The 23,130-nt window shown below is 49.4% G+C and overlaps 2 protein-coding genes across 2 annotated transcripts in view; one reads left to right on the top strand and one right to left on the bottom strand.

The window, feature by feature from the left end:
• LOC135826061 (uncharacterized) overlaps positions 1 to 15,270 on the top strand; it is a gene marked incomplete in the record, with an annotated part of 23,221 nt that extends 7,951 nt beyond the window's left edge. The window contains 15 exon segments of the mRNA XM_065338699.1: positions 351 to 479; positions 1,662 to 2,701; positions 3,204 to 3,244; positions 3,773 to 4,010; positions 4,469 to 4,861; positions 5,179 to 5,274; positions 5,904 to 6,072; positions 7,178 to 7,259; positions 8,863 to 8,912; positions 9,753 to 9,868; positions 10,139 to 10,213; positions 10,872 to 10,951; positions 11,486 to 11,555; positions 11,705 to 11,848; positions 12,472 to 15,270. Of these exon segments, the coding sequence (XP_065194771.1) occupies positions 351 to 479; positions 1,662 to 2,701; positions 3,204 to 3,244; positions 3,773 to 4,010; positions 4,469 to 4,861; positions 5,179 to 5,274; positions 5,904 to 6,072; positions 7,178 to 7,259; positions 8,863 to 8,912; positions 9,753 to 9,868; positions 10,139 to 10,213; positions 10,872 to 10,951; positions 11,486 to 11,555; positions 11,705 to 11,848; positions 12,472 to 14,901 (5,153 nt within the window).
• A 309-nt stretch (positions 15,271 to 15,579) lies between these two features.
• LOC135826062 (proton-transporting V-type ATPase complex assembly regulator TMEM9-like) lies at positions 15,580 to 22,953 on the bottom strand. Its single transcript, XM_065338701.1, has 5 exons — positions 22,576 to 22,953; positions 20,574 to 20,686; positions 19,019 to 19,109; positions 17,020 to 17,148; positions 15,580 to 16,738 (listed from the first exon to the last, which is right to left on the bottom strand). The coding sequence occupies exons 1-5, from the start codon at positions 22,639 to 22,641 to the stop codon at positions 16,511 to 16,513; spliced, it is 627 nt and encodes a 208-aa protein (XP_065194773.1). The 5' UTR covers positions 22,642 to 22,953; the 3' UTR covers positions 15,580 to 16,510.
• Positions 22,954 to 23,130: the final 177 nt, after the last annotated feature.

Below are 23,130 nucleotides of genomic sequence, written 5' to 3'. Positions count from 1 at the left end.
CCCAGCTTTCTCCCGGCATGTCTTGATATGTAGTGTATTGCCCTCTAATGTTTTGCTGCGTAATGTCTTGCTGCATAACGTTTTGCTGCATAACGTTTTGCTGCATTATGTCTCGCTGCATAATGTCTTGCTGCATAATGTTTTACTGCATAATGTCTTGCTGCTTAATGTCTTGCTGCGTAATGTTTTGCTGTGATGTTTTGCTGCAATTTCTTGCTATGAAATGTTTTGCTGCATAATGTTTTGCTGCGTACTGTCTTGCTATGAAATGTTTTGCTGCATCATGTTTTGCTGCGTGCTGTCTTGCTGTGTAATGCGTTGCTGTGCAATGTAATGTGGTGTTCGTCCAGGAGACTACATACCCAGGGACATGCCATCCAGCGCGTCATCATCCTCATCTTCTTCCTCATCGGCGGATGAGGACTCATCGCAGTCGGAGGTATCGGATGTAGAGCCTGAAGTCAAAGAAGGCGAAGCAGGTATACATTGGCGTGTTTTGTGACAACGTACTTCAAAATAGAACACGTTCTTTGTATCTCCTTTACCACTGGGTATGCAATACTGTAAATCGACAAATATTTGGCGGATACGTTTTGGCTACTTTCGGCTTCGCACTTTGAGGCCTAAATTTAGCTGTGGCAGACATTTTTATATGCACGATATAGTATGACCATTAGGGGTGAAACGAGTATCCATTTTGACCAATCGATCACTCATTCATAATGTTCGATCGAGTATCCGATTATTTCGAGTATTTTATCGAAATTCAAAAACGCTAGATTTGTGAGTTCTCGACCAATTCAGAAGAAATTATCTGTGAGCGTAGCACAAAAGTCGCCAACCTCTTGTACAGAGTGTAAAGTAACGATTTTCACCAGTACTTTCATTATCTCAAAACAAAATAACCTTACTTGCATCTTCCAAGTCATAAAATACTGACTCAAAGGCACGAATAATGCATGCACACCAGTCGATGAGCAGTGCAACAGAAGTTTTTGAAAATAGAATGCCAGTACTAAAAAAAAAAAAAAAAATCGAGTGCGAAATTTCGAATACTCGCTCGTTTGAGATTTTCGAACGAACACTCGAATATTCGAACTAATCGTTTCACCCCTAATGACCATAATACAGTCGAGAGCCACACGGGCAGAGATTTAAAACGGCCGAAAAGGATTTTAGTTCATGGAAGCTGACGTTTTAATTTTTTTATGCGCTGCAAAACGTGTAGACTTACAATAGAGGTTTGGACATGCAGCACATGCAGACCATACAAGTCCTGTTGATTCTAACTCCAGAAAATCCCTGCATCCATTGGTCACATGACGTCGCCCATGTTGATCCTAACTCCAGTCACCCACCGCACCAATGAGTCACATTGACGTCAGCCATGTTGATCTCAACTCTAGTCACCTACTGCACGAACGAGTCACATTTACGTCAACCATATTGGTTCCACCGTCCTCATGTCGTGTATACGTTCTACAATACAATTGCTTGACAAGATTGCGCTGCAGTGTTGAGACGTACAGAAACGTTTAGAATGTTTTACTGCAGGATGGCAATTCCAGGCAGTTACACCATGACCTGTACCTGCATTAAATTGCCCTAACCTGAGATACTGGCTGTTATGTCCTCCCCCCCCCCCCCATGATGTTCTGCAGATTCTAGCATGGACCACATGCCTACAGTGGAGCCAACACAAGGAGTACCAGCGCTAGAAAAGGATGCCTCGACCGCCGGCTTGACTGTGAAACGCGCCGCAAAGCCCTCCACCAACAAGTCCAAAGCCAAGCGGAAGAAGCAGGCGTCGGCGCACCCGCGAGCCACTGCGAGGCGAGAGGCACGCCTCAAGGCGAAGGAGAGTCAGTTGAAGAGCATCTACAGCACCAAGACGGCGGCCGGGACCGGTGGCTCTAGAAAGCAGCCGGGTAAGCGGGCTGACCGGCCGATGCCAGTCGCCTCGCGTGCCGGTCTCATGTCACCGTTCACCGACCTCACTCTGATGAAGCCGACGGATTGTCAGGACGGCGCCCTGCCATCTGCACGTCTGCAGCAAATCCACGAACAAGACGACGACAACCATGAAGACATCGCCGGTGGCATCCAGGGTTCACTGATACCGAGCAAGGAGACGTCGAAGCACAAGAAGCACCGGGGCAGAGAGACGTGCAAACGCGAGCCAGCACCCCGTCGTCGACGGCAACGCAATCCTAAGAGCGCCGCTGCCGCTGAGAAGAAAGCGCCGCCGGATGATGCCTCCGAGACTAGCAGCGAGGACGACGACAAAACCATGTCACGCGTGGGCACGGGAAAGGCCAGTAGCGACGAAGACAACAGCGCCATGAAGAACATGAAGAAGCTGCTGGAGGCACGGCTGAAACAGAAGGCAGAGCTGCAGAAAAAGCGAAAGGTACGTGAAGAGAAGAGGCAGAGGGAGGAGACTGCGCTGCCAAGCACGGAATCAGCCGACCCACTCGCACCAAGCAAATCAGCCAACGCAGACAAGACAGGTGCAGCAACGAAGAAAGCTGGCAAAGCAAAGAAAGGTGCTCGGGCAAAGCAAACATCTCGGCTTCCACCGGTACCGGAACATGCTGCAGCCGATTCTGCTCAACTAGCAGAGAGTGGTATGACGCCGGCAGTAGCTGAGAGCTCCTCCCAGAAATTGGGCACGAACGACACTGGATCAGCAGAGAAAAAGGTATGTGCTGTGTATATGTTACTGTGTGTGCATGTGTGTGTGTGTGGGGGGGGGGGGGGGGGGCGGGGGGGGGGGGGGGGTACAGGGAGAGACAACACGGGCAACACTATAAGGCGAAAAGAATATGGTTTTCGTCACCCCGGGCTACTCGTTACGGTCACCGGAAGGGTTTGTTTATACACACTAGCGTACGGCATCGCTTGTCTTGGCCGTGCTTGGGGTCAGCCGGTCAAGGCCGCGATCGTAATTGCGAGTGAATAGACCACGGATCACCTAGATCTTCCAACTCCGGGGTTGAAGCATACACCGTTTTGGGCACATTGCATTATGTTTTTGTGACAGCTTCCTGTACCCTACTCCACCCTGATCTACATGAAACCAGAAGCATCACAACTACCTTTGCTATGTACGCCGTGCACTGAAGCCTGCTACCGTGAGGAAAAGCTGTGATATGACTTAAGTGTTTGTGTTTATGTGTCTCTTTTGCATGTCGTGGTTCCAGAAAACAGGAAAGGCCGGCAGCAAAGCAAGTTCTGAAGACCGGTATGTATTTGCATGAAACTATCGCATGTGGTATGCATTGTATTAGTGACTATTAAGGTTAACCTGTAGCCTCATACGTGTCTAAGTCCCTACTTTCCCTGCATTGCAACTGCTCAGTCGACACATCGCGTGGTATTAAAACAGGCATAGCACGGCCGGTTCATGACGTGCCCTGGAATCAGGGTACACACTGATTTGTTTTGTCGCCGTACGTACAGTACTGTCAGGTGCCGGAGAACATACAGCGCCGAAGAACAAACAGGCTAGGATTTCATCAAGCACAGCATACCAATGTATACACGGTGACTGAACGGTGCATAGACTGTAGTACGTAAAATAAAGAACGGTCTTGGCTACAAGGCTGACCATCCCCCCCCCCCCCCCCCCCCCAGTTCTTCGGCAACTGACGGTACTGTAATCGGTGGCCTCTCCATCAGTTTGAGTTGCTGTTCCCAGCATGGATGTCATCCGCTTCCAAACAAGCCATTTGCTGTGCGTATTCTGCTTCTTTTGAACGGTTACCTCCAGGTCTCGGAGTGGCAGTAAGGTGAAGGCAAGCAGCCGAGGAGGGAATGTCAAGAAGCTCAGCACCTCCACCACGTCGGCGGCATCCTCCACAGGCACTACGACAGCAGCAGCGGTAGGGGCTGCAAGCACAGCGGCCGCGAAAGGCCTGTCCGGTGGAGACTTGGCCGTTAACAGCAAGGCGGCGGATTTCAGCAGCGGTCGTGACGGCGGCGGTATAACCGTAGGCCGTGAACCGCAGGTAGGCATGCCCGAGGAACCTCTTACGGAAATGCAACATTGATATACCAAGCAAGAAGAAATAAATGGTAGACTGTGCTTATAATGATTGTTTCGAAAGGCGCTCACAGTGGCACACAGTTTGATGGCCAAGACTTCTAAGTAAATGGGTCCTTCTGGCACCTGTTCATTGGCTTTGTCCACCGTATGATAGTTTTTTACCATCATATGTTACTTTGGTATTCACCTGACTGCCAAGTATGGATTTGGTCGGTTTATGAGGCACCATATGGAGAAGTCCAGTGCTTGTTGGGAAAGTGTTCTGTTTAATGTGCCTATAGCAAAAGATAGTAATCTTGCTTTCAATCAACGCTTTTTCACTTAAAACAGGTTTATAGGCAGCACTTGTGTGCTGACATCTCGTGTACATTTCACACGCTGAACATCGTGTTTGGAATTCTGTTTCCATGATACCCACAGACTGGCCAATCAGGACGCAAGGCCGAGGGCAAGGGCGGCAAGAAGAGGCAAGCCGCCAGCACCGTCCCCGTCTCACAGAAGAAGTCCAAACAGCAGCAGCAGCAACAACAGCAACTCAAGAAGATGATGAGCAGCAACGTGTCCAGAAGTCGCTTCCCGTCCAGCTCATCCGGCCCCTCTCCGACGTCATCGACCATCGCCACGATTCGCGCCCGCGACATTCGCTCTCGTGGCCTCGCCGAGGATGACCTCATGGCGCAGAACCCGCAGGTGCTCAAGTACGAGAAGCAGCCATCCGTCGTCGAAGTCAAGGACGTGGTGAAAGTGACCAAACGACCCAGGCAGCCCGCACTTACCAAGCTGAAGGCGCCCGCCAAGAAGTCGAAAGAACAGGTAAGTTCTCCAACTAGGCCATGTTATAGTATGGGTGCCGCCTCCTGGGGTGGTGGTGGGGGGGGGGGGGTGAAAGGAAGGAGAAGAGAGGGTTAGGGGGGAGGGGGGTGCAGGGAAGAGGATGGGAGGGTCATAGCGAGTATAATGTCTCATGACCGTATGTGGAAGCAGAGGATGGATATCGGGGTCCAGGAACGGGGGGATTTCAAAGCTTTGCCACCAAGAGCCCAGTTAAGGATATCATCCCTCCACCGTGTTCTTCACCCTTTCATCTTGCTGTAATAAAGACTGTTGCTGTGGTATTTCTTTCTGCGCAGGAGGCGAAGAAGAGAGACGAGCAGCTGGAGAAACAGAAAACGCTATCCTCACTTGCTGCGTTGCTTGTGCAGGACAACCACAGGGTTAAACACGCGGTGAGTGAGTTAGTCGCTCTGACTAAGCATGTAGGTGATGGTGATGTAGGGGCGCTTGTAGCCAGGCATGCAGTGGCCTCCAATACCTCTAGGAAACCTCAGTCACGGTATAGTTTTAGGAATCTGTTCCCAGTGATTAACACCTCCCCTCCTCCTCCCCCCCCCCCCCCACCACCACCACCAGCGCCAACGCCATCACCAACAACACTGGCGCATCCATTCACAGATTCTCCAACGCAATGAGTGTCATCAGGAATTCAGGGTGCTGAACGGAGCATCTCACCGTGTGGTGAATGAACACATGCCAACGTCCTGGAATACCGTAGTGTCTTGTATTAAAGCCTATTTCGAATAGAAGCCTGTTTTGAATAGAAGCCTGTTTTGAATACAAGCCTGACTTTCAAGATACACTGTCGGCACATAAGCCTGTTTTAGTGTTGACACACATAGACAAACCTGGTTTGAATAGAAGCCTGATGTGAATAGAAGCCTAGCCCTGACATTGGCTTCTGCAGGAATAGGCCCGGCTTTAACACGCGACATTACGGTATCCCACTGTACTCATTTGTGTGTTTGCCTCTGTTCATATTTTTTTATCGTATTCCGCTCCTGTCACCTCACTGCTGCAGGACACATTCCGCATGAGGGAGAAGGGGAAACCCCGCGTGCAGTACGTGCCACAGATCCCCGGAATGGAGAAGACCAAATATAGCAAGAAGCTGGAGGAAGCGGCTGGACGGCTACCACTCGCTGACATGCCGATGAATGAATCACCCATACCACCCTCACTGCAGAAAGGTAGGCCACGGGTTGCCAGGGCTAATATTAGTGAAACGTGTGTACTGTAAACGGCGCAACATTCGCGTCACTAAATACCCACGACTTCTCATAACCAGCGAGTTTACGATGGCAAATCACGGTTCGCGAAGCACTGTGACCGCACGCGTACATCCACTGTTGAAGTTTAATGTCATGATGGTGAATATTCGTGTTACGCTCTTCTCGCAAAAAGAGTGAACATTACTAAATACACCGCGAACATTAGGTAGTTTACAGTATTAGTGAAGGCTGCTCACACCCGGCAACCAAGCAAGCATAGTACTGGTGGGCGCCACAGGATGATGCGCTGAAGAACTAGCAGGCCAGAGTTTACCAAGTGCAGAATACCCGTATGTACATGTACATGACTGTACAGGTACATGGTGCCGGGGGTCTCAATTATCTACAGGTTTCTACATGAAAGATAAGAGTAGCAGCGGCCTGCATGTAGGCTACAACTCTGAATCCCCAGTCTTTCTCACCAGACAGTAGCACACTGTATAAGACAAACCTCCAGGTCAAGCAGCCTTTGCATGACGATGCATGTGCACGCCCTTGTATCGATATCGCCGTCTACTCCTTTTGCATTCTGACTCTGTCCAACTGATGAACGCTTATACAACGCGTTTACGAGACCTCAAACCCAGACAATGTATGAGCATGCTAGCCACACTCATCTCCCAGCACCTGAAAACTATAAGGGACCGTGAAAGCACGCAGGATCTCCAATAGCTGTTGGCATGGAAACACGATCTGGAATTCACGAGGTCCGTGCCAGGTTGAGCACAAAACGTGTACGTTTCATTTCCCTGTGTCACGCTGTATTACTCGTCCTCGATTATAATATGACACACACACACTCCCATTTTCAGGTCTGGCCTCTATTGTTTCAAACTTTCAACAATATATTCCCATACATGTAAGTAGGATGTCACGCTGGATTACAAGTTGAATCCCTTTCTTTGCCCTTGAAGTTAAGCGAAAAAAGGTGCAACTTATATTCGTGGAAATACAGTGCTTGCCAATCGTGTGCGGTCGTGTTGCATCGACTTGTTTTGTGTCCATCATGGGTTGCTGTCATCAGCACGCAGCGAGCAGAAGATGAAGGAGGCAATTCAGCGTCGCGGCAAGGAGAAGATGGAACAGCGCTTCAAGCAGCTCATGAGGTACGGACGATTGTTTCTCATCCCTGTGCAGAGGCTCACGGAACACTCTGTAATGATGATGACCCTGTATACAGCTGTTTCACGCCTATCACATGATCACACAGGGCAGCCATGTCGCTTTCAACACCAGTACATCTGTACATCTATGGATCACGTGATGTTGGCCATGTTGGTTCCACTGGTCACATGACATGATCACTTTCTACACAAATGTAGTCACATGACCAAAATGCGAAGCATATTAGTTTAGTCCCACAACTTGCGATAAAAATTAATGATTAGCTGTAGCACCTATAACAGTACATTCATATCCCACTTTTATGTTTATGTATATTGTCATTTGGATCTTCTCAAAAAGGGAGAAGGAAAAAAGGTTACAAGTTATGACCAACTGTCCTTTTCCTTCTCCTTTTTTCACCATAATTTAATTGGCTCACCATCCGAGTTGGATCTTCCCAAGTTGTACATTGTACTGTTGAGATACCGAATAAAATACAATAAAATACAATACAATACAATACAATACAAAGCCACTAGTCCAGAAGCAGACGGTAAACACTACACTATGGTTTATTGTTAAAGGGGAAGTTAAGGCAAAAATCAAAATTTCACCAGTTGTAGTCTTCGGGGTGCTGAGTCGAATGGTCTTGGTCCGAGAAAGCTGAGACGCTCCCTTCCTACTTGAATCCCAATCGAACTCGCGCACTTCCACCGAAACTGGGTGACTGCGCCCTACTAGATGGGGATTTGTATGCAAAATGTCACTAAAAGCGTCATTTCGTTCTTATAAAAGCACGGATGACCGCGATTGGCCCATATGTTGTAGTCTTTTGGACGCTGAGTCGACTGGTTTTGGTCCGAAAAGGCTGCGATGCAGCGTTCCTCCTTTATTCCCAATCGAACATGGTTGAACAAGTGGTCACGTGCTCCTGGGTGCCCAAATCACCTGGTCACCACGCCAGCAGGCGACAACTTTCACACCAAGGTTCAACTCGAGTTCAACTCGAGTGACAGGACTGCACCCAAAAAAGGTCAAACAGGCTAGTAAGTTGTACCCTGCAGGCATGGTGACCAGCTGACTGGTGTACGCAGGAGCACGTGACCACTTCTTCAACCATGTTCGATTGGGAATAAAGGAGGAACGCTGCATCGCAGCCTTTTCGGACCAAAACCAGTCGACTCAACGTCCAAAAGACTACAACATATGGGCCAATCGCGGTCATCCGTGCTTTTATAAGAACGAAACGGCGCTTTTAGTGACATTTTGCATACAAATCCCCATCTAGTAGGGCGCAGTCACCCAGTTTCGGTGGAAGTGCGCGAGTTCGATTGGGATTCAAGTAGGAAGGGAGCGTCTCAGCTTTCTCGGACCAAGACCATTCGACTCAGCACCCCGAAGACTACAACTGGTAAAATTTTGATTTTTGCCTTAACTTCCCCTTTAACTCGTCCCTTTTGGAATGGTCTAGTCAACAGGTACACCGAGGCAGAGTGTGCTCCCAGTTGATATTATTACATGACTGCTTGCTGTGGTTGTGTTTCATTGTGGCTGCTTACTGACTGGTTGCTTTGTTGCTGCTTATCGACGTTGTGGTATGTGTAGGTTTGCCAAGCGAGAGCTGGGACATCAGTATGGAATAGAGTATAGAAGAGGTAAGACCAACGCCAGTAATGATACATGTACATGTAATACTACCCCCACCCCCCCCCCCCCATCCCTCAAGGGTGTGGAAGTCGTATATTCACCACTCCACTTAACTTTACTAGGAGCTCAGAACATTCTGTTGAGCCCAATCAGGGCGTATCACCATTCTCCACCCGAGGTAAATCACTGCTCTCTGCCCAGGGGCCAATCCCCCACTCTCTGCCCGGGGACCTATCCCCCACTCTCTGCCCAGGGACCTATCCCCCACTCTCTGCCCAGGGACCTATTGCCCACTCTCCTCCCTGAGCATATCACCTGTCTTTGCATGAGGAGCTTACCAACACCGTTTTTTTGTTAGGTCTGGCTGGTTTTCCCACTCTCTGTGGACATGTGTGCATAGACAACGATGGAGGGGGGGGGGGGAACAAATGCACCCGGAAACGTGAAAACGCATGTTTGGACACAGATACCATAGTACCTAGTTGAAAAGGCTGGAGAGTGGACGGATAGTGCAGGGCCGGAGCAATAGCCCCCCCCCCCCCCCCCCCATCCACACACACTCTTTCTCTGTCTCTCGGGATACTGAACATGTCACAACTCCCTTGGTTCACAGTGCATGCATCTCGCTCCCATCTCTGCTCCAGCATCCATTGCAAAATTCCATTTGAAAACGTCCCTGCCGGCAAGATTGCCTCATGATTGGAGGATCTAATGTACTAGTTATGCAGATACTGGAGAAATCAATCGTGGATGTTGATGTGTAGGGATGCAATTGTTTGCCATCAAGCTAATTCACAACCCAACGAATACTCTGTGAATGTCTTAATTCACTCTCACTTTCTTCCCAGGCTCTGGGTTTGACCAGCTGGCTCAGTTCTGCATCGTCGAAGATGCAAAGCTGGAGCTGTATGCGAAGGCGTTTGCGGTGGAAGACACGGACGAAGATGGAATATTGAATGAGGAGGTGAGAATTGAACTCAAGAATTCTGCTTGCCGTGAGCAGAATAAGGCCTGCCTCAAGACATGACCATTGATGGAAGCATATTCCCATATCCCATACTGTGTATGTATCTGTACGTACATGGTTGTGTGCTAAGACTGAACCTACATGCGTACGTTATGTGTTATGTGTTTGGGGTGCGGTCCATTTTAGAAGCAATCGTGCGCATGCTCACGTGTGCACATTTGTGGGTGCATGCAATCATTGTTCTTCCTGTTTGCTACACTCAAACAGCAATTACGAGCCGCACTGGAAAGTCTCTACACCATTGCACACATATCACCTCAACAGCTGGAGTATGTGCTCAAGGTATGAATCTTTCATTATGAATCATTGCAAATTGACACAGCCCTCAGAACACTCATCTCAGGACCCAGACCATGCACCAACATACAGTCTGACCTGAGTAGAAAGACCACCTGTATTGAGAGACCAGTCTATTTATGCCATTATGGCTGATTCATTGCTGTAGCGTATGCTCTTCAAGAATGCAATGAGCATTGTCTAAGGCCCGGGTTTGCGACTAATAACTTGCCAACCAGACGTGTCTGTCTACCAGAGCAAAATACTGTAGTTTCACAAATTTTCGGTGTACTTTTATTTTCGGAACTTTCGGTGCATCTGTTTCATACGTAAAATTTCAATACACCGAACAAACACTAACACACATAATCCAATAGGGAACTGCTTCTCTGTACCTAAAATTTCTGTTCACCTAACCTGGCCTTTTGCCCTCATACCGAAAATATTGAGGACTGAAAATTTCTGAAATTAGAGTACTTCAGTTTGGCCTGGAGATCAGCTCTGAAGAAGCCATGACTATGCACATAGCGTAGCCAAGGCTGTGTCGCCTGACACACACACACACACACACACACGCACACACACACACACACACACACGAACTCGTCATACTAAAGTATAGATTGTGTCCTTCGTTCGTGCACGTCTTCTCACGTTGTCGCAGGTACTGGAATGTGATCCGTGTATCAACTTCAAGATGTTTGCTGTTGTCGCCGCGCTGTGTGAACGCATCGGGACGCTAGAGTAAGTTGTAGCATTCCGCTCAGAACCGCCGGAACCGGTCTGGTTGGTCAGGTCATCACCTGGACAACTTGTTGGCCGACAATACATGTTTACTGCTGAGGAGGTTATACATGTGTGTGTGAAAGGGCTATGGTTTGGCTGGACCAATCGAAACTGCTTCCGTAGGTCCTGCGGTTATGCCTGGATGTGCCCCCCCCCCCCCCCCGACCCACACACACCTGGCCAGCTAGAATTGCCCGGTGACCACAATCAATGGTGATGACATAATGTCAGTGGATGTGATATGAATCCTGCTAGTCCGATGATCCAGGTGGATTCATGAGCATGTGTTTCTGTGCACTCGTCTACAGTGGAACCTGTCTAAGACGACCGCTCAAGGGACCTTCAAAACGTGGTCTTTATTACCAGGTGGTCTCCTTATCCAGGGTCATTTGACTGGAAATAGCATTCTTTGGTGCTGGTTGCAGTGGTCTTCTTGGACAGGTGGTCACCTTGACAGGTTTGACTGTATATGCCTGCTGCCTCCCGCTGCAGCAAAGACACACGGATGTTTCTGGACGGACTAAACCTTGCCAGCATCGAGAAGAAGATGTCGTTTTACAAGGTCAGTTCCGGCAGCATGGACAATCTTTGCGCTGCGGGGATTTGTCAAAGAGCACTCCTTGGAGTTCTGCCACCTGCTAATGTTTTCCTGATGATGATGTGTATGATCGTACGCTGTTTCCCAACTTCTTTCCTGTTCTGGATGTACAGCAATTGTTTATTGGCAGTAGTGATGGCGCATCAGGCCGTACAATCAACGCTGACGATCTTCGAATAGAACTGAAGGCAGGCGGCCTGCCACGGGAGATGGAGAATCACATAGTGCAGCAGTGTGACGATGAGAACCTAGGAACGGTAAGTGTGTGTTGTGTATGAACCTAGGAACGGTAAGTGTGTGATGTGTATGAGCCTAGGAACGGTAAGTGTGTGATGTGTATGTGCCTAGGAACGGTAAGTGTGTGATGTGTATGAGCCTAGGAACGGTAAGTGTGTGATGTGTATGAGCCTAGGAAAAAGCTCTCTCTCAATCTGTACTAGTCCTTTGTTGTGTGGTGTGGCGAGGAGCGTAGAGTAGAGAAATAGTTCGTCCTTTGGGCTAGACGACATGTGTACTTCAAGTGTGATGAAAACTGAGTATTAAAGGGTGAGATAACAACAGCCGCATGAGTATCTTCATGCTATCTTGCCAAGCATGGCCTGCTTTGTTTATTTCACTATAATCTCTCTCCCTCTCCTTTCCATTTTGTTCTTTCTTCTCTGGTGATAGAAGTACCTATCAAACGTTAAGTGAACCTGTGCGCTTCTGTGTATGCTTGTGCGTGTGTGTGCGCGTTTGTTTGTGTGCGGATGCATGTCTGTGCCTGTGTTCATGTGTGTATGTGTGTGTGTGTATGCGCACACATACACACATACATAAACACACACACATACACACATACACTCATACCTGTATGTGTTTGTCTGTATGGCCTCCTCAGATCTCCTTCCTGGACTACATGGCGTACATACCGCTGTTTGTGCAGATGCACGAGACCATCGTGGACAACCCGTTCGACAGCTTTGCCGAGGCGTTTGGCCTGGCGTCGGCCGGGCACAGCAGCGAGGCCAGTACGTGCAACTCCACGGCGCAGTACCGGCACGAATCCATCGTAGTGGACGTGCTACGTTCGCCAAAGCTCGAGGACGGCTTCCGCTTGGATGGCAGCTGCGGCAGCGATAGCGTGTTTGGAGGCTCCAACATGTCCTCGTCCGCTAATCGAAGCGGCGCTGGCTCATCGTCAATGACGACACGAAACTTGATGACCTCACCGCCGTCGAGTCTATCAATGTCCGTAAGTTCCAGTACACGCTTAGCCATGCTGCAGGAGGCACAAGAGCGCAGGCAGCGGCAGAAAGCGGAGCTCGCGCAGAGCGTGTTCGGCAACGGCACTGCTGGTGAAGCATGTGTGCTTGCTCGTGATCAGGCTATTGACAAACACGATGACGATAACCCCGGCCTTGCAGGACATGGCGCTGACGAGAACAAGCATCAGTCAGACACCCAACTACTAGCGGACAGTGCACCTGACCCACACGACAGCAGTGCACCCTGTACCCAGGAAGGTGCAGGCAGGACAGATCAAGACGTACACACTGCCATCGCCGGTGGCAAGCTACCTCACATAACACACGGCGGCCATGAGCAAGAGATCGCTTCGTCATCCACAACAAAACTCATCAGCACACCTCCACCGACAGGAGATCCGGAAAAGCCCGAGGCCACGAACACGACATCGCTGATCGACATCAATGATGTCGAGGTGGCTGTAAGTCGTGCGCAGAGTAGGGAAAGTTCACCGAGCGGCGCACAATCCCCTGAAGCAAGCGGCAGTTCTCTGCACGAAGTGATGGACCAGAGCACGAAATCACCTGCAAGTGTTGTGGCGAACACAACTGGAATAGCGACACAACAGGCACAATTGAAACCAACAGAGCCAGACGGTGCTGAAGCTGAAACACGTAACATCACGGAGAGTACGGATGGCATCGATGACCATCCCCGAACGGCTTCAACACAACTTGCATCGATGGACGGAACCGGCGAAATGGCAGCAAACAGACAACGCAGTCTGGTCTCAACGAGCGCTGCCGGCGAAGACGGTGATGACACCACGGCTACCGACAGACACGGTAGTAGTTCTACGGCCATGACGACGACGGCTACGGCCACCACCTCCCAAGCACCGCGATGGCATCACAAGGGCAAACGCGGCGGAGGTGCGGCTGCACGCTACGTGCGCCGTCGGCACCGGAAGTGGTCTGACGAAAATGAGTCGCCTGACGAGTCGGCAAACACAAGCAGCGCAGGAGTAGCAGAGAGCAAGGATGGTACCAATGACACAACAGCAAACAGGGGCAGTATAGGAACAGGAGAGATAATGGATGCTAGCAAAGGTACGGCCAATGACGCCACAGCAAACACGAGCAGCAAGCACAGTGTTCGCGAACACCCGTGTCCGCTGGACACCGTGATGGAAAAAGCAAACACACCTGATCATAAAGACGAACTTGCCCCACAGCAATCGACGTCCCTAGTAAATTCAGGCAAACATCTGGACACTACCGGGGCTAACGTAAGCCTATCCACCAACACCGTTTCCAATCAACAAGAAACCAACAGCAGTGTGATACATCCACCCAAAGAGCAGCCTGGAACAGGCGAGCTTTCATTGGGTGCGTTGTCGGTACCGCCTCAGCTGGACCACGCTGCAGCGTCCCAGTGGGAGCTGGAGCAGGCGCAGCTCATCCTGTCCTCAATCCCAGACCAGCCGCCCCTTGTAATCCATGCGCACTCCGTCTCATCGTCCTCGCTGGCTAGTTCCGGTGACCGACCAGCGAAGGCCGTCCCCGTTCGCCGCACGACCAAGAGAGCCGGCAGGCGGAGACGGCAGTCCGAGTCTGACGATTCCGATCGCGAGCAGGCGAAAAGGACACCGAAACGTGCAAAGGCACGCGTACAACGGCAGAGACCCGGCAAGGTACGCCGGGATAGCGATTCAGAGAGCGATAACGGCGGACACCCCATCAGCAAGACACGCTCAAAGCCGGCGGCGCGCATCAGGACACCAGAGTCGTCGGACAATGACGCTGCCGCTACGCAGAGCAAGCAGAGCAAATCCGTAGCAAAAACCGGACCAGACGCCAGCGTTGGTGATGATGCTGCCTCGAGGACACGTCCGAATCAAGACAAGGCATTGCCCCGGGGAGGCAATCGTCGGCAGCGTCCGACCAAGCAGGATGTACTCTCTTCGCCCGGCGGCAGTGGGTCAGACAACGGGCCGAGCAAAAAGCGGGCAGCAGCAGGTCGTGCAAGAAAGAGGAAGGCAAGGAGAAAAGTGCAACGCCGCGGTAGCTCCTCGGATGGATGACACTTGGACGGGTAAATCCCCGAATGGATGACACAGGGCTCCGCGGCCAGCTAATGCTAACGTTAATGCATGCTAATGGAGAGGGAACTTAACCCCGGATATCTTCCAATCTTGTGTTAACGTTACCATGAGCATTATACTCTTGGTATTAGAAATATGATTTTCGAAATCAATTGGGTGACCTTGAGGACCAAACCTATTATTTAACACACTACTTGTGCGCAACAGACTTCCGGACTACCAGTAAAGCATCGTACAAGTATTCAATATTCTTTGCCCAAGTACCATAATATGTCAGAAAGACTATTGCAATTACCCATAATTATTAGAATGAGGTGACGAAGGCGAAGAAGAGAAACTGCATTTTTAGTTTTTACTCCGTTTTACTGTTTACATTTCTGGCTTGAGATTTTCCCACAGCAGTTTCAATCCAAAAGAAAACGAACGCACTAAGCAGGTGGTGCAGACGACACAACAACAGAATGTCTCCTACCGCTGTGTTGCCTTCTTTGTTGCGGGTGGTAGGGCCAGCTGGCTGCATGTGTGATGGAGTGTAGCTAGTGCTTCTTCTGTCTCGTAGTCGGCAAAAATGGCCGTAGTCCCCCGCAGGGTAATGTATACACTCTGTTGAAGTTTCAAACATCCCGGGTTGTTTCGACAAGGAACGACGCACGCACATCCACACAGATGATCAATTCAGAGTCAAAAATTAAAAGTCAAGTAAAAATAAAATCGGAACGTCCATCACAGTCATCAAAACAATGACTTGAACAGAATAAAAGACGGTATCAGTAATCTCACGTAGGAGACACACAACAAAACATTCATGTCCGAATGAAGTTCCTCCGCTAACAACCAAGTCCCAATAGGAATTGCAATGGAAGTGGCAATTCCCAAGGTAATTGGCAATCATATCAAGCAGAAGACGAGCAGCACACAGAACCAAAAACATCTAAAACCCTAGACACCGAAGCAGCTAACCCTACGAGTATAAATAGATAATTCAAAGCGCCTAAAGGCTAAACAACGTGGAGAGAAAGAAAGCGAGCGTTTTGGCAATTATGCACATGTGCTGATGCCACCGACCTCTATGCAATGCCGGATTCAACAGTACTTCACCCAGCGTAGAGATAGATAGATCTAGAGAGAGTCTGAGAAGGATGGCTCCAAGTCGACAGATAGCATCTCTGACAGGAAGCGGGAGGAGCGCTCGGAAAAGCGTGCGTGCACCGCGAGCGCACAAACACACGCGCGCAAGAACCAGTCAGATCAGATAGCAGTTATCCTAAAAAGTTAAAAGCAAGTCAAGGCCACCATGATCCTGTACCATTAACCCTACAGCGGGGCTCCAGTATACGATGCATAGTTGCTGCTAGCAATAAGTAACACACCGCGCATGGCGAGAGCAGGCCTTTCTCAACTGCAACGCACTGCCAATGTACATACACATGTGGGTGTGCACGTGCAAGCAGAAGGCACACGCATACGCACACACACGTGCGCGTGAGAGACACACAGGCAGCACTAGCTGAATAGAGCGTGACGGCTGTGTGCAGAACGCATACGGCACTCATATGCACAAGTGCATGCGAGGGACACACAGGGCGCACTAGCTGAGCAAAGCGTGACGGTTGTAGACGTAATCACGCTGTCGCTGTACTTCTTGCTGCGCTCCCAGCATGGTATCCTGAACACGACGGCCAAAGCGTTGGATGCTAGAGCCAGACGCGCCCTCGCGACCAGAATCACGGTTGTGCAACACGAAGTCCTGGCTGGCTTCGACTTCGGCGACGGGGGTCAAGGCGCGTTCATCCGAGCTGATGCTGTACTCATCACCCTGCGCGTGAGACAACACAGAAGAAGTTGTACGGATCAAACATAAGCACACTGTGTGTGTGCGTGTGTGTGTGGGGGGGTGGGTGTGGGGGTGGGTGTGGGTGTGGGTGAGAGAGAGAGAGAGAGAGAGAGAGAGAGAGAGAGAGAGAGAGAGAGAGAGAGGGAGGGAGGGAGGGAGGGAGGGAGGGAGGGAGGGAGGGAGGGAGGGAGGGGAGAGAGAGAGAGAGGGACGGATGGAGGGAGGGACAGAGAGAGAAGGAGAGAAATAACTGAGAGACATACCGGGAGGATAACGTCATGTGCGGAAACAGACACTGAAGCTCGTCGTCGTTGATAGATACCCATGGCAATTTGCCAAATGCCAACGCCAATGAGAGCGGCGAAGGAGATCAGAATCAGTACGATAATTGACTGTAGAGGAGGCACAGAACAGGAGACAAGGAGAACTTAACAGAATTGTCCCTCGACAGTCAGGAACACACACTGAACATGTTCGTATATTGGACATCGTGTGGAGAAAGAGAAAACACCAGTTAGCCATCTTGCCTAGATGGCCAACAACAGAACCATAGCATGCGTATGCTGCTGTAAATCTACGATATCGTGTGGTCATTTATATACATTGCTTACTGCTCTCAGAGCCCAGACGTGTGTGCGTGTATGTGCGAGTGAGTGAGAGCGAGCCGGAGAGATGAACAGACGGGAACAGGCGTGACATGCGTGCACACAGACAGCGAATCCCAACGCTCAAGCACACAGAACTAGCACAGTGCCGCTCAAAAGAATTCCGAACTTGTGAGTCGAGTTTGCGCCCTGCACCAGTTCACATCCCGGTGTTTGCAGGTCTAGGGCTGCACAGCGTCCGGCGTGACGTTCACTCTTTGACTGGATTTCATTGAACAGCACAGTCCACGTACAGTAGGTATCGGTTATAGCGTGGGTGTTTGAAAAACGACTTTCTATTCTTATTTCCGATATTTCTTACACGCGATAAATATAGTGTGACGTATCATTTGCATGTGCGCATAGCCAGGAAGATCATCATACATGCAACGTACGAAAAAAGTAGTGCTGCTGTGTATGCGGTTGCTCGTACTTCCAAAGTAGTCCCATACTGGGCCATAGCCTGCATAGGTTCACCATGTGGCTGAGCAACATGAGTTACATGACGACAACAGATGCACTTGCAGCATTATATGATGCAATTCGAGTCGGTTCAGAACTGTATCGGGCAGATGTTATTACTACAGGCGATACACTTTGTACTGATCTGGCATGTTTTGCTACACGAAGTCCATTCTTAGGACCGATATATTCTATTACACGATAACATTGCTTGTAAGAATAAATATACACATGAAACCCATGTTATGATTATGAAAATATGAGAGTTCATTCTTGTAGGCAGTATATTCTTTTACACGACCACACCACAACCGATACGCACTGTATAGTGAAACCTGTCTAAGGCGATCGCTCAAGGGACCTTCAAAATGTGGTCTCTGTTACCAGGTGGTCTCCTTATCCAGGGTCATTGGACTGGAAATAGCATTCTTGGGTCCTAATTGCAGGGGTCTTCTGGGCCAGGTGGTTGCTTTGTCCGAGTGCTCGCCTGGTGTAGGTTTTACTAGTACAGTCTGTATCGGCTATAGCGTACCCTTTTGATTTCCGTGATTTTATCACTATAACCGATGCATCACAATATAATTATATGCGATATGATCGATTTTTTTCTTCTTTCTTCGTTCGACACATGAAAGGCAAGGAAATACTTCCAGCATGGCATTATGACAAATGAGCATGCTGCATAGTTGACAGTGCCCGCATTTCCATAAAAAAAATTCTGTTATGTACATGTACATTGTACATGTATCACTATAAAAATAAGCAACGTGAAGAAAGTAAAAAAATAGGGCCTTTGATAATTATTATTGCAACATGTATTTTAAAGTTATCGCTATAGCCGATAATAATGTAGTGTGTTATGCATGTTTTGATTCTTTGTTGCCATCATACTGTCCGATATATCATTACATCCGATAATATTGGTTATAGTGATATTTTTTACTGGATAAAATACGTTTTGCTTTTGATATTTCGTACCAATATGACTGTAGCCGATATATTCTTATACCCAGTCACTCTATAGCCGAAAGGGACTGTACTTGAAACCGTGAAAAAATCGACACACAGCCAACCAGCCAGCCAGCGAGCCAGCCAGTCAGCAAGCTGAGCACACACCAATGCACACACTGTCAGTGGACTCAGTGCACAAGCCTACCTTTATCATCCAGCTGTTGATCGACTCCACTTGGCACTTGCACTGCAGGCAGAACTCGATGGTGGCATTGGGCACGACGTTGTTGCACTCGCTGTTCACACAACACACAATAGCACAAGTATACACACACACATAGTGTACTGTGTCGCCTGCTGTACTGTTGTGCACATAATTGAGCGCCGTTGAGAAGTCAAGCGGCCACGGGGTGCTGGCCTTGCAGCCATGAGCACTGCTGGTCCATTTTTAAAACGTGTACGTGAAGTACAGCGTACCGGTATGTACGCGCTAAGAGCAGTAAAGGTGTCGGGCCCCGGTCATTCCGCCGGATTTCAATGTCCACAATAAGCCCATTGCGCATTGCCAAATATGGAAGGTATGAGTGATGCATGTGAGTACACTGGGATCAGCAATGCACTGTTCAACACCCCAGATGACCATGCCCAGGTGGCTGTGTGGGGTGTTATGTGAGTACACTGGGATCAGCAATGCACTGTTCAACACCCCAGATGACCATGCCCAGGTGGCTGTGTGGGGTGTTATGTGAGTACACTGGGATCAGCAATGCACTGTTCAACACCCCAGACGACCATGCCCAGGTGGCTGTGTGGGGTGTTATGTGAGTACACTGGGATCAGCAATGCACTGTTCAACACCCCAGATGACCATGCCCAGGTGGCTGTGTGGGGTGTTATGTGAGTACACTGGGATCAGCAATGCACTGTTCAACACCCCAGATGACCATGCCCAGGTGGCTGTGTGGGGTGTTATGTGAGTACACTGGGATCAGCAATGCACTGTTCAACACCCCAGATGACCATGCCCAGGTGGCTGTGTGGGGTGTTATGTGAGTACACTGGGATCAGCAATGCACTGTTCAACACCCCAGATGACCATGCCCAGGTGGCTGTGTGGGGTGTTATGTGAGTACACTGGGATCAGGAATGCACTGTTCAACACCCCAGACGACCATGCCCAGGTGGCTGTGCGGGGTGTTTATGGTACAAATTACGTCATTGCACAATGGGCTTATAACTTAGCAGGAGCTAGAGCACTGGTCGGACGAGAAGGCATCGGAGGGGCCTGTTCACTTGAAGAACTAAAAATAAATACTTCGAGTACCGTACATCAAGAATATTTCGCTTGTTTTTTAATTTCTTTTGCTGAGGCTGCACAAGCAACAATAATGCATTATGTATGGTGGACAGTTTGCACATACAGGGGCGTCGGAAGGTAATTTTGTGTGGTACGGTCAGCCAGCTGAAGAACAATTTAACTCGTGGGGGAGGGGTGGCTCAGCCGAAAATTTTGGAAATTTAGAACCCAAATCAGTGCATTTTATTTATTCACGGGGTGCTCGGGGCAAATAGTGGTGCGGTCAATGCCGTAGTGACCGTACCGTGTGCGACGCCCCTGACATACGACAGTAGAGGGAATGTGAGTAGGTTTCGGGTTTTCACACACACTCGCACACACACACACACACGCGCGCGCGCGCGCAGACACACACACACACATGCACACGGTGACTAATCCTATACCAGCAGCAAGAACTCACCACTGCCTTGGGTCTGCCTCGTTCTCGATGAACACAGCACGCTTCTTCGTCTGGTCCAGACCTTTTGGACACACGCATCGGCAACGAAAGTCCTTGGTTATGTCCACAGATGCCTGGAAACAGACCAACGACAACCCACCCAGAGGCACAGCCAGTCACGACGAAACAAACAAACATATACACATACACACACACACACACGCGTACACACACACATACACACATGCACGCACGCATGCACACAAAACAGCAGGGAAACAATGTTACAATCATCAACAGCTATACAAGCATTTTCAAATGCTAGAGAGGTGCGTACTACAGCAGTCAAAGCATGCGTCCAACTGGTGCTGCACAGCTGCTGATACTGAGGGGGTTGCCAGGAATGCACGAATGTTTCGCTAGCTAAAGCAACGTGATTGTGCTGCCCCCAGAACAGGAGGCCATAACCCAAGGTGAAGTAGCTCCTACGTAGGTGAGTGCAGCCCTGGAACAGAGGCAAGCCTACTCCTGGGCATGTTCAACTACACACCACTATCTGGCATAGGACGGGATATTGTCCTTGCCACCAACCCCAAACAGCTAGTTCCACTACAAAAAGCAATTTCTGACCTAGAAAACAGCTGTTCCCTATGGACAATCTCACTGAAACAGAACAAATTGCCTACACTGTCATAAATTGGCATGAACGCGATAGCTACTAAAGGAAAGTAGAGAAATAAATTTCACACATGCGCCTTTCAAAGAATTCGCACACTCCAACGCGGTCTTTTGCGAATTACTCAGTCCCAGCAATTATACCAAAATGATCTTTTCCCTGCAAACGTGTTTCCACTTTCTCCAAGTTTTCACGCAGGGCCATCACCTCACCGTGACAGTGCAAGCAATTCACTCTACTGCGGAGCACGGCGCTAATGTACTCTCTTCGACCATGAAGGTGTACAACAGGTCAGAACATTCAATTCAACAGGCAAAAAGTGTACTGTAGGTCAACTTGTTTTACTCAAAGCCCCACATTTAAGTGAATACCGTAAAAGCCCGTGTATAGGCCCCGGGCGTATAGAATAGCAGCCTCGATTTCCTGGGTGTATACAAGGGCACGGGCGTTATTTTGGAACCGGGCGTATACTTGGAATAGGGATAGCAGTAAGTATTGAGAAGGAACAAGAGAAGAGCTAGAGAGAAAAGGCGTGCACTGTAGGTGTGAACCATGACGTGGTATTTAGCAGCATAGGATGTAATGTTTTACAGCACACTCTGCTATTTTCCACTCAGAGCATTGGTTGTACAGATTATCCTTGATTGTCCAATAGCATTATGGAGTTCGAAATGATAGCAGGCACGTGTGTGTGCTTGTGTGTCTGGGTGTTTGTGCTTGTGTGTGTGTGTGTATGTGTGTGTGTGTGTGTGTGTGTGTGTGTGTGTGTGTGTGTGTGTGTGTGTGCGTGTGTGGTGTGCTTTGCTGTCATCGGTCTGTCTGAACTGACTGGTATGACACAGCGCAGGAGAGATCCGCCGCCTGGTTTCAGTGTTGTCGACAGAGAGTCGAGAAGGAAGCCCCAGACATCCCGTGCCCTAACTACCGCTGTGACAGAGTGTTCCGTCGTCCTGGTGACCTCAAGCAGCATGCGCCATACTGCAGATTTCGAGTTTAGAGCCTCAGCGTGAGGAAGCCATCGCTATCATTGCTACAGCAATGGGCGTTCAAGGTTCAAGGTAGGAGAGAGAGAGAGAGAGAGAGAGAGAGGGGGGGGGGGGGGGCGGAGAGAGAGTGTGTGTATGTGTGTGTGTGTGTATGTGTGTGTGTGTGTGTGTGTGTGTGTGTGTGCGTGTGTGTGTGTGTGTGTGCATGTGTGTGTATCCCTGAGTATTCAGGACATCACAACGCACACTCCCCATTCCGCAGATTCTACGAACGACCTGAAGTGTGCTCATATCGTATCGCAGAGTACGTAAACAATTCTAGCATAACAGTTACACTGCTGAACCTGATGCTGTCACCTACCTCAGCTACCAGCGTCAAAGACAGCAACGTGACCAACACGCCGAACAACACACTGGTAGACGCCATTACGATTTCCGATTTAGCACATTCCTTCTCAAACCGCTTCTTCAAGTGATAAATTCACTACCAGTAAATTCTTCAGCACTTTTCAAAGAAAAGAAAACAATGACTTTACACTCTAATTACAGCTGTTCAGAAAATTCCACATGGAAGGAATGCAATAGAAGTCTAATGAGCAGCTCGAACTGCCTCTCCCAGTCACCAACTCGCACGCCCAAATAAATGAACCTTTCTATTTTGCTGGCTTTGAGTTTGACTTGACTTTGAAGGGAGATGAGACGCAGAGGTTGTAGGCTGAGCGTGAGGAGTTTTGTCTTTTTGAAGATAGAAACGATGATTTGGGCGATGCGCCGATGTCACGATGGTCATCATGGTCATGTCATGACGTCACAACCCACGGCGCCACCGGCGCGGCCGGATTTCGAAACGCTTCAGTGACGGTGACATCATCATTCTGATTGTGGATTGCGTCATGCACGTAGAGGTTGTCATGGT

Source organism: Sycon ciliatum, chromosome 10 (assembly GCF_964019385.1).
Source record: "Sycon ciliatum chromosome 10, ocSycCili1.1, whole genome shotgun sequence".
In the NCBI taxonomy this organism is placed as follows: domain Eukaryota; kingdom Metazoa; phylum Porifera; class Calcarea; order Leucosolenida; family Sycettidae; genus Sycon; species Sycon ciliatum.
This window is presented reverse-complemented; position numbering and strand designations above follow the sequence as displayed.

What these genes read in the sequence shown, in the direction of transcription:
- LOC135826062 (XM_065338701.1), bottom strand. Translation starts at nt 22,641, where the DNA reads ATGGCGTCTACCAGTGTGTTGTTCGGCGTGTTGGTCACGTTGCTGTCT. An exon ending in CTTTGACGCTGGTAGCTGAG is followed by an intron (nt 20,687 to 22,575) that starts GTAGGTGACAGC and finishes GTCTGTTTCCAG; the next exon opens with GCATCTGTGGACATAACCAA. An exon ending in GAGGCAGACCCAAGGCAGTG is followed by an intron (nt 19,110 to 20,573) that starts GTGAGTTCTTGC and finishes TTGTGTGAACAG; the next exon opens with CGAGTGCAACAACGTCGTGC.